Genomic DNA, 19,393 nt, shown 5'->3' with positions numbered 1-19,393 from the left:
ATCACCTGGCTCCCCAGGTAATGGGCACGGCCAGTTTGAAGGAAATACTTTCTTCACTCTTCTTGCTATTTCTACCAAGAGAGGTGAGCAGGTGGATGACACGGAGAAAGGGATGGATGGCTGGATTAGCTTGGAGTGGCAGACCCTACTCTGACCTACTCCTTTACTGGCTCAAACACGCTTATGCATGCACTGAGACGTGCGTGCATAGTCGGATCCACATACCTACAGTCTCCCTCCAAAACATGACATTGGAACAGGATAGCGGACAAGGGCATGCTGTGCTGAGTTGGAATGAAAACAGAGAGAGAGAGAGAGAGAGAGAGAGAGAGAGAGAGAGAGAGAGATGACAAGTGAAGACGGAAGGCTAAATTGTAAGGCACGAGGAAAAGGTCATCTGGGATGTCCCCCTTCGCCCTACTCCTCCCCGGAATGTGTCCTTAGGACTCTGTGACCTTGTTCTCTGCCCTTCTGAAAGGAAGAGCACAGGGGAAAGCTGGTGATGTTCAAAAGACCATTTTTCCAGGTCTTTCTTCCCCTCTCTCATTCTCTCTCTTTTTAGCATAGTTCTTATTGTTTCTCTTTTAATGTAGATCTCGTATAGGTCGAACTGGCTTCCAACTCCATCTGCAGCCGAGGATGACCTTGAACCCCTGACCCTCCTGTGCTGGGATTGCAGGCACATACCAGCATACCCAGCTTCAGGTATCTACACAGTCAGGTAAAACACAACACAAAAACAAAACATAAAACAAACAAAACCCAAACCAAAACAAAACAAAAAATACCTCAAGCAAGAAACCCAAACAAAGTGAACTAACAAAAGAATGATAATTTAAAAACCTGGAGTGTATGAACTCCAGTTAATTTGAGCAATTAAAAAATTAAAGAGCCAAGTGAAAAGAATATTTGTATTTCGGATCTGAAACTCCGGGATGGCATTACCCACTGTTATTTTGGTGTGTCACCTTCGCTCTGCCGGGTTTTAGTAAAATGCCGGCCATCCGGCAGCCAGCTAGCTGCTGCTGTAATTGGACCATGCTATACTGTTAAACAACAGCAACAAAAACTGATCTCACTTGAAACCAGATGATAAAAACAAAACAGGACAGTTTGTGCAACTACCCTTTGACCCTTCAATAATTTGATGTTGAAGAATAAAATAACATTTTCTAGAAACCCATTCCCAGAAATGGCTCCATGCCGGGCAATGCTAAATGAGAGCAGGGAATAGAAAAAAACAAAACAAAACCCACTCTGGAGAAAGCTGAATGACAGTATGGAATAGAAAATGGGGGGGGGGGTTGTCTTAAAGAACAAAAAAAGAAGTTTTATTTTTTTAAGATAAAAATCTATACAGGTTTAAAAACACAACAAAATGAAGATTATATATACACTCCCACACATATATTCACCATCAGAAAAACTTTAGATTTACATAATTTTAATCCACACTGAGACAATCCTAATTTGAAGACGTTCAGCTGACCACCCTCCCCCTCTACTTTATCAGATCCCATCTAGAAAGGGCAGATGAACCACAATTATTTTCCTCAATTTAAGAAACCACCTGACCCTTTAAACCCCAGCTTTGGATGATGTAGCTGTCTAGGGAGAGTGGAGGACATGGAGGCCTGGAGCTCAGGGGCTCCTTTGAATGCGGCCGGCTGTTAGAGGGGCAGGCCTGCCTTCACTCTCTCTCCGGGGTTTGCCCCAGTCCAGCCCAGGCTGAAGATGGAAAACTTTGAGAGAGACTGGAATCCTTTGCACCACAGGAACAGCAGGCCGTGGGCCCCTCTGTGATCCCTTCCACACTCTGGATCAACTTCAAGGTGAGAGTTTCTGCTGGAATGTCGCCAGGCCTGATCTCAGCTCAGGCAAGGGACAGGCAGGCAGCCTCTGGTACACTGTCACTCATTCTAAAGGGGAGCTTGCACACCTCGGCACACACAGCTCTCCCGAGCAGAGTGACCCAGGCCTGGGAGCAGCTCCTGACAGCATCACTAGAAAAGGCTTGACACTTCTTTACCCCAGTACTTATAAATTAAAATCCCCTTAAGATCCTCTCTGATTTTAATCCTGACCAATGCAAAGAGACAAAAAAAGAGAGGAGAAAGGATCGGGTGTGGGGACCAGGTTGCTGCATGTGTCTGCCCTTGGTTCATGCTGGGAGTCTAGTTTTGGATGATGAACTGGGGTCTCTGTTCTCAATGACCGGCTCTCCACAAATCTCCAAGCGGGAGACGGCCAGAAGGCAGCCTAGCCTTGCAGAGCTCAGGCTCCTCGGAAGCGCTCCCTTCCTGCAAGCTGAATGTGGAAGAGACTGATGAGATGGGTGAATACAAGACCCCCTCCCCCCGAAGTCCCCAAGTGTGTTAGGCAGAAGTCATCATGAGCTCTTTTTAGAGTTTTTCTCTTTTTCTCCCAGAGCCACAGAACCAACCAGCATGCAGCCAAAGGCTCCAATGGATCAATCACACCTTCCTAGGGTGACCAGGAAACTGAGGGAGGAAATGTCCCCACAGCAGCAAGACTTGAGGGTCACTAGCCCAGTGTCCTAGGGGAAAAAAAAATCCCCAAGTACCAAGCTCTCCTACTCATTGCCTGCAAGAGTCTCTCCAGAGGAAGGGGTCTGGTCCCAGCACAGCTCTGCTGTTGTCTTTGGGCCTCACTGGTGGCAATACACAGGCTGGTCCTTTGAGGGTTAATCTGCCGGGCCAGCTATCACAGGGGTCACGGAGATGTGCAGAGAAGTTGAGCATTCCAGTCCCCCATGGCTGGTCTGCTAATTACATTTGCAATTATAAGCACCACAGCCTCCCTGCACAGGGACCAGACCACATTGGGCCAATGGGACAACCAGATGTAACCCGGCCCCAGGCCACTCTGGTTCCACCAGGAGATACCAGGGCCAGCTGAAGCCTGTGGGACCCACCTCTAAGGACTGGTCCTCTTTGCAATCATTCCGCAGAGGCATGTATGTGTTGGGACAGAAATGGGAAATTCTGCAGACACGAAGGAGGCTCTGTCAGGGGTCACAGATGTACACCACACACACACACACACACACACACACACACACACCCTTTTTTTTTTCCTTCAGACCTAGAGGCAGCAGGGAGTCTCAAGGGCACACGGGATGCTTCCAAGCTGACTGACTGGTTTGGCTGCAGCCCATCTTCCTCAGCTCCCCCTCACAGCTTCCCAAGAGCCACCTGCAGATCCCGCACCCACGGCCCACTCTTGCCCCATGTACCCTTGAGGGATTACAGGGACCGAGAAGGACACTGGGAGCTGAGCACTCCAGCCAAGCTGGAACATTGCAGTAACACCGAGTCAAGAGCCACCAGAATCTAAGATAGACATTCCCAGACGCCAACAGCAGTGCTGGCTAATGCCAGGCAGAGCTTCTATTTATGTGGGAAGAACCCATTGAGGGTCTCCCCTCCTGAGGGAGATGGGCAGCCCTCACGAGAGGGAGGGCATCAGAATCAGAGCACCCAGGGTGTGGGTCAGGCTTTATTTGAAAAGGTAGATCGTGGCCTATAGACCTGCCATTCTTTCCTTTAAATTTGGGCCGTGGTTTAATCGTCTTGAGATGACAAATTCTAGGGAGCCAGGTCAGTAGCACCCTGCCTCTGGTCTGTGTGCTGTTCCCCGGACGCTCATACAGCCACACTCTCAGGCACTAGAGTATGGAAATACAGCCTGGAAATTACAGAGAAGCAAGGGGTTTCTCAGAGGACCAAGGAAGGGGAGAAACTTTTTAATGACTTGGGGCTCTCCCCAAAAACCATCCAACAAAATGTCCAGTTCCAGGAACATGATGAAGCCCAAAGCATGAAGCGACGCGAACCTGACTGAGGACAGGGCACTCTGGAGGGCCGAGTGTGCCATCAAGCCACTACCACAGCCACAGCTTCCACCCCTCCCCACCCTCTGCTGTCCCCGAAAGTCTCCTCTGTCCCTTTTCTCCACTAAATGGGATATTTATTGATTACTCCAAATCGATAGAATGAAAAGGTTCCTGTTTGGGGGGGATCAAGTTGTTTCTCTCGTGCATGCTCTCATAAAAGAGAGAAAAAAAAACCTTATCTTTTTATATACTGTAATTATTGGCAGAATGGAAGATAGTTTCTGCCCCAAGAGGAAATTTCCAAGGATATTAGGGCTGTTAGCAACCCGGAAGGGCCTTAGCACTGACTCGGGCCCTGTGACACTGACTGAATGGTTTTTTTTCTATTTATTGCCCTGGGGCTGAACAGCTCTGTGGAGCTATCCCACCACCCTCCAGCACCTAGCTACACCTCCAGAGGAGTGGCAGACACATCAAGGTTTATTTTCTGGAGCCCCTCCGCTGGAAAAACCACGACTAACACCTTCACTCTGATTTATTTCTGAATGTACCATTAAAAATTAATTTCCCCCTTTGTTTTTCTCCAGGTCACTGATTTTGAATTACCATGTGGCATTTTTCCTACGTGTGAACCCACATATTTTACCTTTGGGACAGTTTGTTCTTTGTTTCCTTAACAACGGCAAAGTGGTCCTCCTCCTCTGAAGGTGGCGACCCCACCCCCCCACCCTGCCCCAGACACACACACACACACACACACACACACACACACACACACACACGCTGGGTTTTGTGCCTCGGGTCTTCAGGCAGTGCGTCATTCGCCCTGGCTGTGGCGGGTCTGGTACGTAAAACACTGTACATAAAACACTGAATAAGAAGGCTGAGGGAGTCACCTCCAGGACGGACTAAGGGGAAATGAAGACGAAGGGCAGGAAGGCAGGAAGGTTCACATGTGCGTTCATTTCTCACCTGGGACAGCGAGGATGACACAGATGCTCTCTGTGCGTCAGGAGGGGAGAGGAGGGCTGCAGGCTTTGCCCTACACGCTCTTGAACTCACACTCCCTGTACCCTTGCGCTTTCTCAAATCTGGGAATGTCAGTGAATCCTCCCCCGGGGTGAAAACTGTATGTACAGAGCCCAGGACATGCCCCCCTCCCCTGGACCCCAGCTCGTGATGGTTCTATGAGAAGCAGCCGCCTGTGCCAGAGCACTCTATCCTTCCAACACAGGGAGCGTGCAGCTCCCCAGCCCGTTTGGGTACTTTGCTAGAGGTGTCCCAAAGCTACCTGCCTCCTCCACATAGCAGCCTCTGTCCCCACCATGCTCATCTCGGTGCCCTGGCACCGCTGCACCAAGGCAAATGCAAACCATAGCTTCGGCAAACACCTGCGTATAGCCTGGAGCTGCTGCTTGGAAGGTCCTGGGTTTAAAACAAAACAAAACAAAACAAAACAAAACAAAACAAAACAAAACACAGCGTTCCCACACTGCTTGAGTCCTCGGTAACAGCAGGCATACTTTTGTTATCCTTATTGCTACCGTTATTGTTAATATTATTTTGAAAAAAAGAAAAAGAAAGAGCCAGGAAGGACAGAGAATCCACACCGCTGCCAGGCTTAGTTTAGAAATGGTTTTCGCTTTCTGCCTTCCCCAGACCTACACGACCTTGCCTCCCTGAGAGTCCCCCCCTTGGCCCACATTTCTCCCCCGACTGAAATCAGGCCTTCTGAGGGGTCAGGGGAGAGCCCAGCGCTTCACCTTGGGGCTTTCTCGGCGTGTTTGGTCAACACCGTCAAAGCATACATTCCGGCCCCTTCCACATACACGCGCACACATTCTCGTATTGATTGATGAGGACTTGAGCCAGGGACAAACACAGAGATATTTCGAGCTCAGGGGAAGAAGTCACCTCCGGAGAAAGGGAACCTAAATAATTTAAATATCCAATATTTGACGCACTCGGTAATCTTCTGCGAGGAAATGTCCAACAAGCATCGCCCAGTCCACACCCTCCATCTATTCTTCCCCGGGTTCCCGCGGCTCTTAGCCTCCCTTGGGGAGGAGCCTAAAAAGCCGGGACCCCCCCCCCCCAACTCCCACCCGGCAGCCCCAGGAGCTTCGAGCCGCATAACCTTGAAAAACAAAAAAGCCACATTTCAAGCCGATAGAAATCAGAATCCACTGTAATTAAGGAGCGCTCTCCTCTCCCTCCACGCCTCCGTCTAACCCTCTTTTAAATTCTGCAGGTATCTAAAGGACTCCTGGCCAGGGGGGGTGGGGGGCAATCCTGGAACGAGAAGCGAAATGGTCAGCGTCGGGCGCCCAGGACCCCGGCTACCCGCACAGCCACGGCGCCGAGAAGTTGCCTCCTCGCGCGCCAGCCCCGCGACAAGCGGAGGTAGCGGTCTCGGAGGCGAGGTGGAGGGTTCGAACCCCTCCCCCCGCCCCCGAACCAAGTGCGGTCCACAGGCTCTGTCTTAGAAGCCGTCTCCCCAGTTCCTTCCCGGGATGGGGCGAGGGCGGGGAGGGGAGGATGAGCGCGGGGAAAAGGGAAAGGACCGCGGGTGAGGAAGAAAACTCTGCTCCGTAAGTTTCTTTCAAAAAAAAAAAAAAAAAAAAAAAAAGTGGGGGGTAGGGAAGGGGGAGGGGGTGACCGGTGGGAAGAAAAGCTCGAAGGTTGCCCGTGAGGAGCTGGAATTCTCATTCGACTCTCTTTATGATTAAGCCCTCGGGGGGTGGGGATCACCTTCGCGGTCCGCGCGCTCGGAGTCCCACGGAAACGCGCCCCGCCGTGGGGCAGACGGCGCCGCCACCTCCGGGTGTGCGGGTGGCCGTCTCCGAGGCTGGGGGTGGGGGGGGAGGGTCACTCCTCCCCTCCCCGCGCGGCAAAAAACTGTCCCAAGACTCCGGAGCCCGCCGAGAGTTGGCGTCCGGTCGCCCAAGCCGCAGCCACCCACCCACGCCGCGCGCGCAAGCCACGCAGCGGCGGGGAAATCGCGCCCGGCACGCTGCCCTCCCGAGCCTCCATCCCACTTCACCCCTGCCTCAGCGCCGAGTTGCGGCCACCACGGGGGCTCCCCAAGCGGGGCGCGCGGGCCTCCCCCCCCCACAGGCGACCCCCCACCCCCGGGGACCGCCACACCGAGCGCGTCCCGCTGGGACCCCCGGCGCCCCGACCCAGCACACTGGAGTTTTCTGCCCCCGGCTGGCATCATTGTGGGGTACCCGGGATGAAAAGCAGAGCGCCCGTTGGGGAGGGTACCTAGGACGGGACGGGGCGTCCTGTAGCCACCGCACCTGTTCTGGGCTTCCGCCTGCCCGTCACGGAAATGGACATTATTTTGTCACCCGGGAGCGGAGTCAGAGCGGACGAGAAAGCGCCGCTGTTGGTCCAAAAGTGAGGACTCGGTAAAAGAGGATGCGAGGGGGAAAAGTTAAGACGGGGGGTTGGAGCCCGAAAGAGAAACCCAGCAAGTGTGCCCCTCCGGGGAGGTCCCTGCCACTTCAGGAATGCGTGGAAGAAGGAACTGCGACATCCAGGAGAGAGGCGCTGGGATGGGCAGAAGGACAGACGGACGGACGGACGGACAGGCGGGGAGAGGAAGGCACCTACTGGTTGTGGTAGCCGAGGGGGTCCGGGAGGCAGAGTTCGGACACGTCCATCAGTCCCGCTTTAGCATTCCCAGTCGGAGGAGAAAGGCGGCGGGGAAATCACGAGGAAGACGAGTGAAGGGCACCGGCGAGGTGCGAGTCCCGGCCCCGGGCACGGTGAGCGCGAGCGGGCGGAGCGGGAGGACGCGCCCGCGGCGGGGGAGCCGGAGGCGGAGAGCCGCGCGCAGCCCCGCGCTCCCACTCATCCGCGCGCTCAGCGGACGGGCAGAGGGGACGCGGAGCCGCGCGGACGAGGCTGGGGCGCCCGACACTCGGAGCCCACTAACCCTACTGTAGCTTTAAGGCTGAGAGACTGATGTATGATTTGGCTCCTATTGGCTATCTCTCAGGGGCTGGACTTAAAGTGACAGAATCGAGCCGGGGGTGGGGGGAGGGGGGCCCGGCCCAAGAGACTTCAATGGAATAGGACGCTCTCGCGGACCGGCAAGGTCCCCACCTCCTGTGGAGTAGGAGGGCTGGATTTCAGAGTCCTAAAGCTTGTGTTCCGTTCTTGCGGGCTGAAAAGCAGGGGGGAAAGTTCAACTGCCCGGTGGGACTTTTTTTTGGGGGGGGCTAACATACGTTCCCCCCACCCCCCGTGCAACTGGTACACAGCTCTATGAACCAACAGGCTTGGCAAATCCCCTCAGCCTCTCGGAATGGGTTTGTTCTCCAAATTAAAAACGAGTCACATTCCGCGCCATCACCACCATGGAGAAGCGCCCAGTGGCTTAGAAATTCGCCAGCCCAAACCTAGCAGCGTTTAGTGTGCAGAGGGGTCAGGCCAGCAGGTGAGGTGCAGCCAGCCAGAGGAGAGACACTTTCCCTGCTCCCATCACCTGGGCCAGTCTCCTCTGAACCGCTGGCATGTGGCTAGACGCTGGGTGTGTATCCATAAAATGCCTCTAGACGACAGAGCCAGGCTTTGCCCGTTGGCAAATCTCAACAGTGCACCCGGGACACAGGCCCCAGGCATAAATCCCTGCCTGCTTGGGAAAGCACAATTGTGCTTCTAAAACAGGTAAGCCAGCTTACCTGTCATGGCTTCTCTGAGGCACAAGTTGACGCTTTCAAACACACACCTGAATGCCCAGCGATCGACACACCTGCATCCCTGTCTGCCTCTCCCTCCGTGAACCAGAATATTATGGGCTGCCACCGTACCAAAAATGAGCTATAAGTCAAACCCCAACTCTTCTTGTGGGGCTTTTCACCTTGGGGAAGTGCCTGCCACAGGGATAATGATCAATTTGATGATTCAAATGAGTGTATGTGCTGGTGTGGATACAGAATTATTTTTTAAAAAAAAAGGGGGGGGGAGAGAAAGTCCTCAGGAGAGACTATTACCCTATTCTCTTCTATTCTACAAAAGACAATGAACAGTGGTGGGGGACACACATAATTTTATCCCCAAAATAATGTCTAAGCGGAGTGTACCTTGTAGGCAGTGCTGTGTGTTTGGGGGATAAAGCTGAGAGGGAGGGAGAGTGGGGGAGGGCTCCGGAGGGGCTAGCCACCCCGGAGGGGCCTGGGGATTAGGCACTGGCTTGAAGGGTGGTGTTTCACTTGGGGTAATGCAGTGATCAGTGCTGGGGAGGGGTAACTGACCGTGTTCCTGTGCTGAAGTGGAGGAAAGTGTGGGAGGAGCCTGAGCCATCACATCAAGATATGGAGGGGGATGCTTGCTCTACCAACAGACACCCCCACCCCGGCAGACCTGCATCATTAAAAAAGAAAAAGAAAAAAAAAGCCAAGGGGTATTTTATTAGAGACAAAGGGATCATCCAGAGGTGCTGCTCTTGAGCTTGGTTCTACATGACTCCCATCTCTTGTGAAGGCCTCAGTGACGGGCTTCTCTGCTTTCCTTTTCTTCCCCGCTCCATCCACTAAGCACACAGGGGATCGACTCCGCTGTGAAAACACAGTTGATGACTCTTGCTGCTCACAGGATGCTGTAACTCTCTCTTGTATCTCTCCACAGCCGAGTCACTGTCCCTGCCGTCTAGAGCATCCTTTCCCCCCCCTTCTGGACAGCCCCCGAATCTCCTGCCACCCCCATTGCTTCAAGTTGCTTAACACAGTTAGCCATCGAGGGTGTGTTGATGTAAGAGGCGCTGCCCTCCTCACTAGAATGGAAGTCCCATGAGAGGAGTCTGTTGTTCACTGGAGAATCCAGGCATCCAGCACCCAGCAGTGCCTGGTGCAGAGCGGCTGATGGACAAAGGTTACGCAGCAAGACCTTTCGGAAAACAATTTCTAAAATCCTTTGCCAGGATACAGTGTGCCATACTGCCTCGAGGTGCCAGGCAGCAACAGCTACAGCCTCTCCTCAGCCGTGACACAGGGGCTCCCACAGTGCGCTGTATCACTATGCTGTGAGGCTCGCTAGGCTGGGCATAGTCAACGCCTTTCCAACCCGATAGGTTGATGAGGATGTAACCCAGGCCTGAGCTGGAGAGAAGCGCCTGCATTGAGAACTCCCATCACATTTGATAAATGGAGAGATTCGTTCAATTCCCTGTGTGCTGAAATGTCCTTCCCCAGGTCAAACAACAAAATACTGGCAAAGCATGCCAGCCGGGGTCTGGATTTCTGCTTGAACCACTTCTCAAGGTTTATAGTCAGGCCTCTCTCCTTTCCCTGCCACCTCCTTCCCTGAGTGCAAGCTCTTTCAGAAGCTGTGAGGGCCACAGCACAGGCCTCTGGGTGTGTTCTACACAAAGATACACCAGGAGTCTGGACATCTGTGTCCACCTCTTAACATCATGATGGACTCCTGGGAGGGCGGAAGGAATTGCTAGTTAGTGGGGGCCAATTTTGTGACATTCTGGCCTGCCCTAAGCAGGTGACAGACAGTCTACAACAACCAGGGTCATTCCACACAGCTTACTCTGCTCCGAAAACCCATGCTTCCCTTGGCACAGAAAGCCCAAGCAGGCCATGAATCCAGCCAACTGCACAGGTCCACACCGATCCACCCTCTGCCATGTCCCGTCATAGCTGGTCTCAGTTCTTAGTCATATCGTCTGGGCCTGGGTCTTTTGCCATCTCTGCAGCCACTCCCAGCACATCGACCCTTGTCTGTGATATGTTGCAAGCCAACCCTTTGCTCCTTCAGAGCCTGGTCTTGACTTTACCCTCTCTCCTTTGGTCCAGCCTTCCTACGCCAGTCTTATATTTTCCACAAACAAAATGATAGTTAAGAGATGTCTCTCAAGTCCCGCAATTTCCCCCTTCCTTATGCAGTGGGACCAATCACTAGAGGACATTGCTGGCATCCCTCAAGCCACAAAACTCAACAGAACTGATGGACCGACCCAGTTCGGTCTTCCCCAGAGGACTTGATGGTCTCATCACCAAATAAGACCCACCAGACAGTTTTAGAGCGGTTACCCTCTGGTCCCTAAGTGGATGTGAGAGCTCACTGTTGGTTATGCCATCCCTCATCCATTCCCAAGTCTGAAGTCAAGGGTGCTGGTGAGAACAAGGTTGTAGGGGGAACCCCAGTGTAGAGAAATACTTCTTACCACCAGTCCGGGAAGAGGAGGCTGACTCCATGGAATTGTTTGGATCATAAGCCAAACCTGATTCTGCTCCAGTCCACAGTGAGGACTGGGGAAGGCGGGTCCTGGAAGGGCATCCATTGACAGTCGCCAGTGACTAAGGCAGGCCTGGCCAAGACGGTGACCTTAGCCTAAGCATCTCTGAGGACAGTGTGTCGTGAGCTCTGGGCTGGAGGAATGTCCCCAGCCCACACACCTCTGCAGACCTGCAGCCTTCTCACATGCTTGGATCTGGGTATGGAGTTATATCTTCCAGAGGGGGCCAGCAGACGGCCAGCCCATTGGCTGGCACTTGTGCCAAGGATCATAAGGAACTGATAACACTAATACAATGTGAGTTTGTGCTCTGTAATAGTCTCCTGCTGACAGATAAATGCTACAGAAATATGATGGCTTTTCCTGACGCTCTAATGGGCCATTATTGGTGCTAGAAAGCTTGCGTTCTGTTAGTACTGCCACCATAACACCAAAAACTATGAAAGGGACATCTCGAGTGGATAGATGCTAGGGTTCTTGCCTAATACCACTATCTGAAATCCATACCAGGGGTCTTGGAAGAATATCCAGATATTTTGAAACCCTGTTATCTGCCCCCTCCTCACACACTTTAAAGATCGAGTGCTCCCCAACACAGCTGAATAGTATATTAAAGCTTCCTGCGCATCACATAGCTTGGCTTTTCCTGTAGGTCTTGTGCGGAAGACAACTGAAGCCAGTAGGAAGAATGAAGGAGCAGGAAATTGAGAAACAAAGACTTTCCTTCCTTCCTCCCTGTGTCAGGAGAATCAGAGTACATCGTGGCTCTGATGGCATGGCTGACAAAATTCTGGGTAGGAAAAGAAATGTTGGCAGGATACAAAGAGAGGGCAGAGGCGGAGTGAGGGAAAGGAGGAAGAACAGGAAAGAAAATCATGCCTTGACAGTACCTGATAGCTAAGAGGCATTGAACAACAAGCTATTGACTGGATGAATGATCTAATTAAATATTTTCCATTACAGTGCATTGTGGGTTTTTTCTTATAACAAAGAAACTTGACCTTATTTTTGTCTGTGTCACATATTAATTTATCATCCAATTTCTTGTGACTCTGGTATCAATTTAGGCATAAAACATACTTGACTCGGAATGATAGTATGAGCAATTCATCTCAAGTCTTACTGGTAAAGGAAAAATTTCTCAGCTGATGATAGTTTAACTACAAATGTCCCGCTGTCAAAATTCTCTGGCCACAAAGAAAATGGAAAATTTGCTTTCAAACTTACAGATTAGACTACGTTTACATTTCTTTCTTTTTCTTTTTTTTTTTTACTCTTTGTGTGTGTGTGTGTGTGTGTGTGTGTGTGCATACATATGTGCAATGGGGCATGTGTGGAGGTCAGAGGGCAAGTTATAGGAGTCAGTTTTTGCCCTTTGCCAAGTGGGACCCAGGAATTGAACTCAAGTAACTGAGTTTGGTGGCAGGTGCCTTTACCCACTGAGTCAACACATACACACCACACACACACACACACACACACACACACACACACCCTTTCCCCATTTACATTTCTAGTCTCAAGTATAACTATTTTAGAGGAAACGTAACATACATAGAACTTTGGGGAAATGAATTCTAACACTGAGATGTTATTGTCATGTGAGAACAGTTGAGCCAGTCTCACCACTGACACCACACTCAAAACTGGGATAGTGAGCTCCAGGCCAGGGCTATATACGGTGAAAAGTAAAATAAAAATCAAAATTGGAGACATTTGAGCTAGGTGTGGCAGCACATGCTTGCAATTCCAGCAGGGAGGGAAACGGAGGCAGGAGGATTGTGAATTTTGAGTCAAAACAAATCAGCAAGACAAAATGAAAACGCAAACCAACAAAACGCGCACGATCAGCTAGGGTGCGTCTAACACGTTTTGATTTCCTAATGATGCAGTTAAGTAAAATGCGTTTTACTTTTGCTCTCACAGAATGTTTTATGGGGAGTGATATAGAGTGACGGTTTCCAGGCCTTAGGGGGGAAAAAAAATCAAGTGGAAAGGTTTTGTGAAGTGTAACGCGCTCCACCTATGCAAGGCATGATAAAGATGATGGCTTTCAATGGAGTTCTTACAGGAGCAAACTCAGCCCACCACTGCCTTTACAGATGTGTGATGTAATTAAACCCGTCCCCTCAGTGAGCTCCCCCACTGCTCTGAATGATGCAATTATGAATGGGTCAGTAGCAGCTCCAGATGAAGGCTCGAGCTTTGCGGGGCAGGGCTGTCCGTAGCATCTTTATGCCTCCACGAGCAACCGGAAACCGGAGGCCACAATGGATTCCTGACTTAGGAGGAAAAGACAAGGCAGAAAAAGCCAGGCTGTGGGAGAACCAAAGTGAGTTTAGAAAAATGGGTAAAAGGCAGTCACTGATCCAAGATTTAATATGGATAAACACCAGTAATACACTTGTCAGGGATGACCCTCCGAGCCACGGACTGTAGGACGGCTGCGGGGAGAGCAGCGAAGCAGAGAGACACCTGGGGTCAGCGTAGATAGCACATTAAACACGGGCACAAGGTTCAATGGCATGATAAACACGGCTTTGGGGTAATTCCACCGGGCCCAGCAGAGCAGGGAGCAGCAGTAATTCCTCTTTACACCTGCTGACTGAAGGCGAGGGTGAGGTTTATACTCAGCCCCGGGGACTTGCTCTGAAAGACAACTACAACGATGACTTGGGAAGGACTAGAAGAAAAAAAGGTGTCAGCAGCGTTCTAGAGGGCGCGTGAGCCAGAGAGAGAGAGAGAGAGAGAGAGAGGGACAAACATGGGACAAGGAGGGGTGGCCTCTGTAGCCTACTGAAGGACAGATGTTTAGTTCTCAAACTTACTGACTGCCTAAAGCTATCCAAAGTCCCCCAAAATCTTTCCTTTTTGCTTCCTTTCGTGGATTGCTTTAAAGTAGGGTTTCTTTTCTCTCCCTTTGTTCTAGTTTTTGTTTGTTTGTTTTAGACAAGGTCTCACTGCATAGTTCTGTCTGGCCAGGACAATTGCTATGTAGCTGTTAACTATTTATTTATTTTTGTTTTTCCAGTCAGGGTTTCTCTGTGTAGCTTTGGCTGCCCTGGAACCCACTACATAGATCTTGAACTGGCCTTGAACTCAGAGCTCTGCCTGCCTCTGCCTCCCGAGTGCTGCAATTAAAGGCATGTGCCACCACCGCCAGGCAGACGTTTCTATGTAGACAAGGTTGATGTTCAAGCTTGGGGCAATCCTCCTGCTCCTGAGTGCTGGAATTACAAGTCTGAACCACCACGTAAAGAACCAGGGCTAAGACAAAACAAAACTGCCTGTGTCAGTGGCTTCTTAACTCTCCTGTTAGCCGCTGGCCCTCTTTGGGTAGGGAGGGGCTGTAGGTGAAGGGTGGTTCTTATGGTACTGAATCGCTTACTTGCCCAGCAGTGTAGAATCCACGGAAGGGCTGAACGCATGCTGCCCCTTTTTGCTCTGGTTAACTTTGCTTAGTTCGATTTGCATGTGGTCCAGAGGAAACTATTTTCCAGAGGAGCTCTCCATTCCTACCCCAGAAGATTCACCTTCACTGTTTGCTTTCCAGGGGATGGAATTCAGGGTCTTGCACACAAGACAAGCTCCCTAACCACTGGGGTACACTTCCAGCCCTTATCCTTTTGAGACAGGGTTTTGCTATACTAGCCCTAGCTGGTCTGGAACTTCTCGCCTGGCCTCTGTTACTTTAGTGTCTAGATTATAAGCATATGCTATCGTAGCAGTATGATCACTCCTTAAGTGGCCAGAATTCAGCCACGTGGCCAGAATTCAGCCACGTGGCCACCCCTTAGCCAATCACAGAGGAAGGAGAAATAGCCCACCATGACTGCCTTACATGTGTTTACTCATGGGAGGCAGAGGTTTGGTTTTCATGAGCACACAATCTTTTTTAAAAAAGGTATTCTGTCCTGTTAAAGATGTACAGATGGCTTTTCAGTGGGCACTTGGTAGGGTCTCCCACAGCTGGTGGTGTGAGATGGGCAGGGGATGGGGTCAGACCTCCATGTCGGCAGGCACAAATGGTACCCTAGTTCATATGGACTATAGAAACAAAAACAAAATTGGCTAAAAGTTGAATTGCTTTTTAATAGCATCTTGTTCCAGCAAATCAAAACTATGGATTTAAAAAAGAAAAATACTCCTCCCAAGAAAGTCTTTTGTTGGCCAAAGTCCTAAGCAATTGCTGCAGTTGCGGGTGCACACGCATTCATGCAGGGCTCCAGGAACGGCTTTTGGAGTTGTTTCTTTCCTTCCACCGCGTGGGTTCCGGGCCTTGGACTAGCGATTCCAGAGGCGGTGGCATGTGCCTCTAGCAGCTGAGCCATTTCCCTGGCTCTTCTGACCATCCTGCCCCCACCTCCAAGTGCTGGGATTCCACCAGAAGCTATCACAGTGAGTCCTGAGCAAATGTTCCCATGGGTAAATAACAGCCATCTCCAACGCACCAAAGGGGTCTGGAGCTGCTCTCAGAACTGTCATGATCTGCCCCTCTAACCGTTCTTCCTAACTGAATAATTCCGCCTTTTGTCTAATATCACCAATGAAGACCTTCTATTTTATTCCTTCCTGTCTTTCTTCCTCCCCCTCCCTTTCTTCTTTGACTACTCAGTCACACTATTGGTCTCATACAGCCTAAACTTGCCTTAAACCCTTTAGATAGCCAGGAATGGCTTTGAACTCCTGATCCTTTTATTTCTATTTCCCAAGTCCATGACTTAAGATAGTCTATTTCTTATTTAATTTTATGGTGGACTCTCTGTTTTGGCCTGTGTCTTAGTTACTGTTCTATTTTTGTGAAGAGACACCATGACCAAGGCAGCTCTTGCAAAAGAAAGCATTTCATTGGGGGAGGGGGGTTGCTTACAGTTTCAGAGGGCAGCAGACAGGCATGGTGCTGGAGCAATGGTTGAGAGCTTTACATTCTCATACACAGGCAAGTAGGCAGTGTGTGTTGTGTGTGTGTGTGTGTGTGTGTGTGTGTGTGTGTGTGTTGGCCTGGCATAGGCTTTTGGAACGCCAAAGCCCACTCCTAATATCATACCTCCTCCAACAAAGGCCATACCTACGTTAACAAGGCCACACATCCCAAACCTTCCCAAACAGTTCCACTAGCTGGTGACTAATGAACCTAAGGGGGCCGCCGTTCTCATTCAAACCATCACCGTTCATCATTGCAATTGCGGCATTTTTATTTTCTATACCCTTTCAAGCCACACAAGTAGTGTACTAATTATCCTGTGTTTCCAGTGAGCTGGAAGGTGCATAAGCCAGCATTTCTGAACTCACCACTGTCCCCTAGATGATAATCTGCTGTTCATTCTTACCACAGGATGAGCAAGGCACTTCACAGCTCAGGTGCCTACCACTGCCCTCATCTTACTGCCTGAGGAGGGAACTCAAAGTCTGAGAGTCCATTCCTCAGGGCCAGAAGAAAATCTGGAATTAAATACCAAGGCAAATCTACCCCCAAATTACTCTCTGTCACTCCTACTCTGCTACATTCAACAGAGCCAGTACCAGTGGCTTTTTGGACCCGTTTGAGAATCCAATCACAACAGATAATGGGAAATCTGTGCTTAGTACAGTCAACAAATTTATGTCAGGGCTTTAGAAAAATAGCTTGTTGGGAGGCCATTGTGGACCAGACCTAGCCCCATGGCCGGCACATGGGTTTATCAAAACATGACCAGTTCTAGCTGAAGAGTTCTTTCAAATCAGAATGAGGTATGCTATCAGCAGGGAGGGGAGAAAATCTGAGAAGGAATGTGATGTTGGGGAAGAAATTGACCAGTTATGGACAGAAGCCAGAGGGTATATTTTAACTTTTCATGACCCAGAGAAAGTGAAGTGCAGCTGGAAGGAGGAGGAGGAGGAGGTGATGAAAAGGAAAACCATGCTTTGCCAAGCAAAATCTCCCCATTAGGGCCAATTTGCTTGGTTGGGGCAGGCTCAAGCGGGCAGCCCTTCTGAAGCCAACTGGATGCTCTCACAGCTTTCTGCACAGATACCCAAGAGATGGGAGGTGTCCACTGAAGCTGGGATAGGTCCTCTGATTACATATGGAAGCTCACAACCTCATGCTCTCCCCTTTTCCAGCTTGAAAGGCTCTTCAAGTACAGACAGGTGGTTTTATTTTCCTGTTCCTTCCAACACCAACCAGTGCACATTTCCTTTAATTCTATGGGTCCTGGCAAACTTAGCGATGCCAATATGGAGAGTCCCTTCCTGCTCCCCATGTCAAAGGATGGGCTAGAGTAAGGAGTTTTATGGTGGCTTGATTCCTTCATAGCTCTTGAATTTTTAATCCATGGGAGACAGACTTGCCGCTAGCAGACATGTTTTTTGCCTGTGGGGTTGCAGAAAGACTGTGTGAAGGCGCTGGTTTTGCGACTTTAAAAGAAAGCCCCCAATAGCTACCTTCCAGTGAAACTGAACCTAGGACTCTGATGCGTAAGGATCCAAAAAAGTAGCTATCCTAGTTCAGACAAGAATGAAGAAAGAACCACCCCATTTCCACTTAGTGTCTCCATGTCTGGAAACCACCTTCACCATTGTTGCTTATGTCAATGTTCTTAGCCATCTTATTCAGCATCAGGCTGATACTATCTTGGTGGCTGGGCTTGCAGCACATTCATGATGGGTCCCAGGCTCATCGTGATAGGTATGGTGACTTGGTTGATCTTTACTGGTGCCATGATGTCCACGTGGATTCAAGTCAGCCACGGAGCCTGTTCCTGGGAATATTATAATTGGCAAAGAACACTGGCTTTCAAGTCTTGCAAGCCGAGTTCAAATCTTGGCTGTGTCTTTTGTTAACAACATGATCCTGGAGCAATAGATTCCTCTGTAATGTGACCTCAGTGTTTAAAGTGCTTTATCAAAAGCTGGGCTGATTGAGCATCGCTTTAATTCTAGCATGCAGGAGGCAAAGGCAGAAGCAGAGACAGGCAAATCTTGTGTCCAAGACTAGCCTGGTCTACATGGTGAGTTCCAGGCCAACTAGGACTACATAGTGAGAACGTATCTCAAGATAGATAGATAGATAGATAGATAGATAGATAGATAGATAGACAACTGATTGATTGATTGATTGATTGATATAAAGAAAAAAGTTGTTTGATGCAGGATGAGTATGCCCAAAGTACTTTGCACATACCTGGCACACAGTGGGCATTAGCAGAGGCTAGCTTTACTCCTTCAGTTACTGAGTGGAGGTTCTGACCTCAAGTCTGGAGACAGGAGGCCAAGTGGTGTCACCCACTAGAACATGCCCCATGCCCACTTTGCACTTCAGCATGATATAGCTCAGTGCCCATAGAGCAGAGCACTGGTGAGGCATTCACTAGTATCTGCTCCTACCATAATGAGTGAGCATCAGACGCTTCCGACTGTCGCTTCCTATCCTCAAACCCTCAAGGAGTCTAACTTGTCTCCAAGATGTACCTGGAGCATGATCATCCCTCTGTTCCACTTCTTGTGGGCAACCAACTCCATAATCCAATGTCTGGTCAGTCACAGTGAGCCGCAGACTCCCACACAATGGCAGGGATGAGACCACCTTGACAGATGCCTTGGGTCCATTTTGAGTCTTTGGTGTGATTCATGAAAAATTATTCCCCACAAGTACCTAGTCTTTCACCGGGTAGAAAAAGAACTGCCATTCCGGAAGCTCAAGATTTAGCCATGGCTGCAAATCCTTCTGCCTCCTGCCCAGACAAGGTGTTCCTCTCAGCCCTTAATCTTGGAAGAAGCACCATCAGTGTGCAAAAATCTAAGCTTTAACCATTTCTGCTGCCAAGGACCCCCGGGGAGAAGAGAGGGAGAAGGCCCCTACCTCCAGCTCACTGCTGCAGCAGCTGGAAGCTGACTGCACTTCAGTCTCTCTTGTCAATGGACTGCCCAGTGCTTTCCCCATGAGTAGATCAGTCTAGTCAGGGATGACTGTGGGCTGTGACCCCATTTGTCTGGACACTAGGCAAGCCAAACCATTCCACCTCTTCCAAGTGCAATTGTCTGAACCTGATGATTTGAATACAGCTTCTTAATGTGTTCTGGGCCACCCATAATGTGGGAGAAACCCCTGCCCAACTTCTGCAGGAGGAATGCCTCCAAGCATGGCGGAGGCCATGCACGAGGCATGTACTAGCCACTTTTCTTCTATTGTGATAAAACACCATCACCAAGGCAACTTAAAGAAGCAAGTTAGTTATCAGCAGTGTATCTTTGGATAGGATGGAGCAGCCCAGAAGGGTAACCGGGTGTGTTCAGGCAGAGGC

At 50.2% G+C, this 19,393-nt stretch overlaps 1 protein-coding gene across 2 annotated transcripts in view; it reads right to left on the bottom strand.

Annotated features, from left to right (window-relative positions):
* Esrrb (estrogen related receptor beta) overlaps positions 1–19,393 on the bottom strand; it is a 162,703-nt gene that overhangs the window by 95,672 nt on the left and 47,638 nt on the right. Inside the window, exon 1 of one of the 2 annotated variants that reach the window (XM_021653401.2) lies at positions 7,475–7,612. The exons of the other annotated variant lie outside the window; for it this stretch is intronic. Within the exon in view, the coding sequence (XP_021509076.1) occupies positions 7,475–7,524 (50 nt within the window). The 5' untranslated portion in view covers positions 7,525–7,612. Of the gene's footprint in view, positions 1–7,474; positions 7,613–19,393 lie in introns of those variants that run through there. 2 annotated transcript variants of the gene reach the window in all.

The sequence above is a fragment of the Meriones unguiculatus genome, chromosome 7 (assembly GCF_030254825.1).
Source record: "Meriones unguiculatus strain TT.TT164.6M chromosome 7, Bangor_MerUng_6.1, whole genome shotgun sequence".
In the NCBI taxonomy this organism is placed as follows: Eukaryota; Metazoa; Chordata; class Mammalia; order Rodentia; family Muridae; genus Meriones; species Meriones unguiculatus.
The sequence above is the reverse complement of the archived record's forward strand: the minus strand, read 5'-3'. Positions and strand labels throughout refer to the sequence as shown.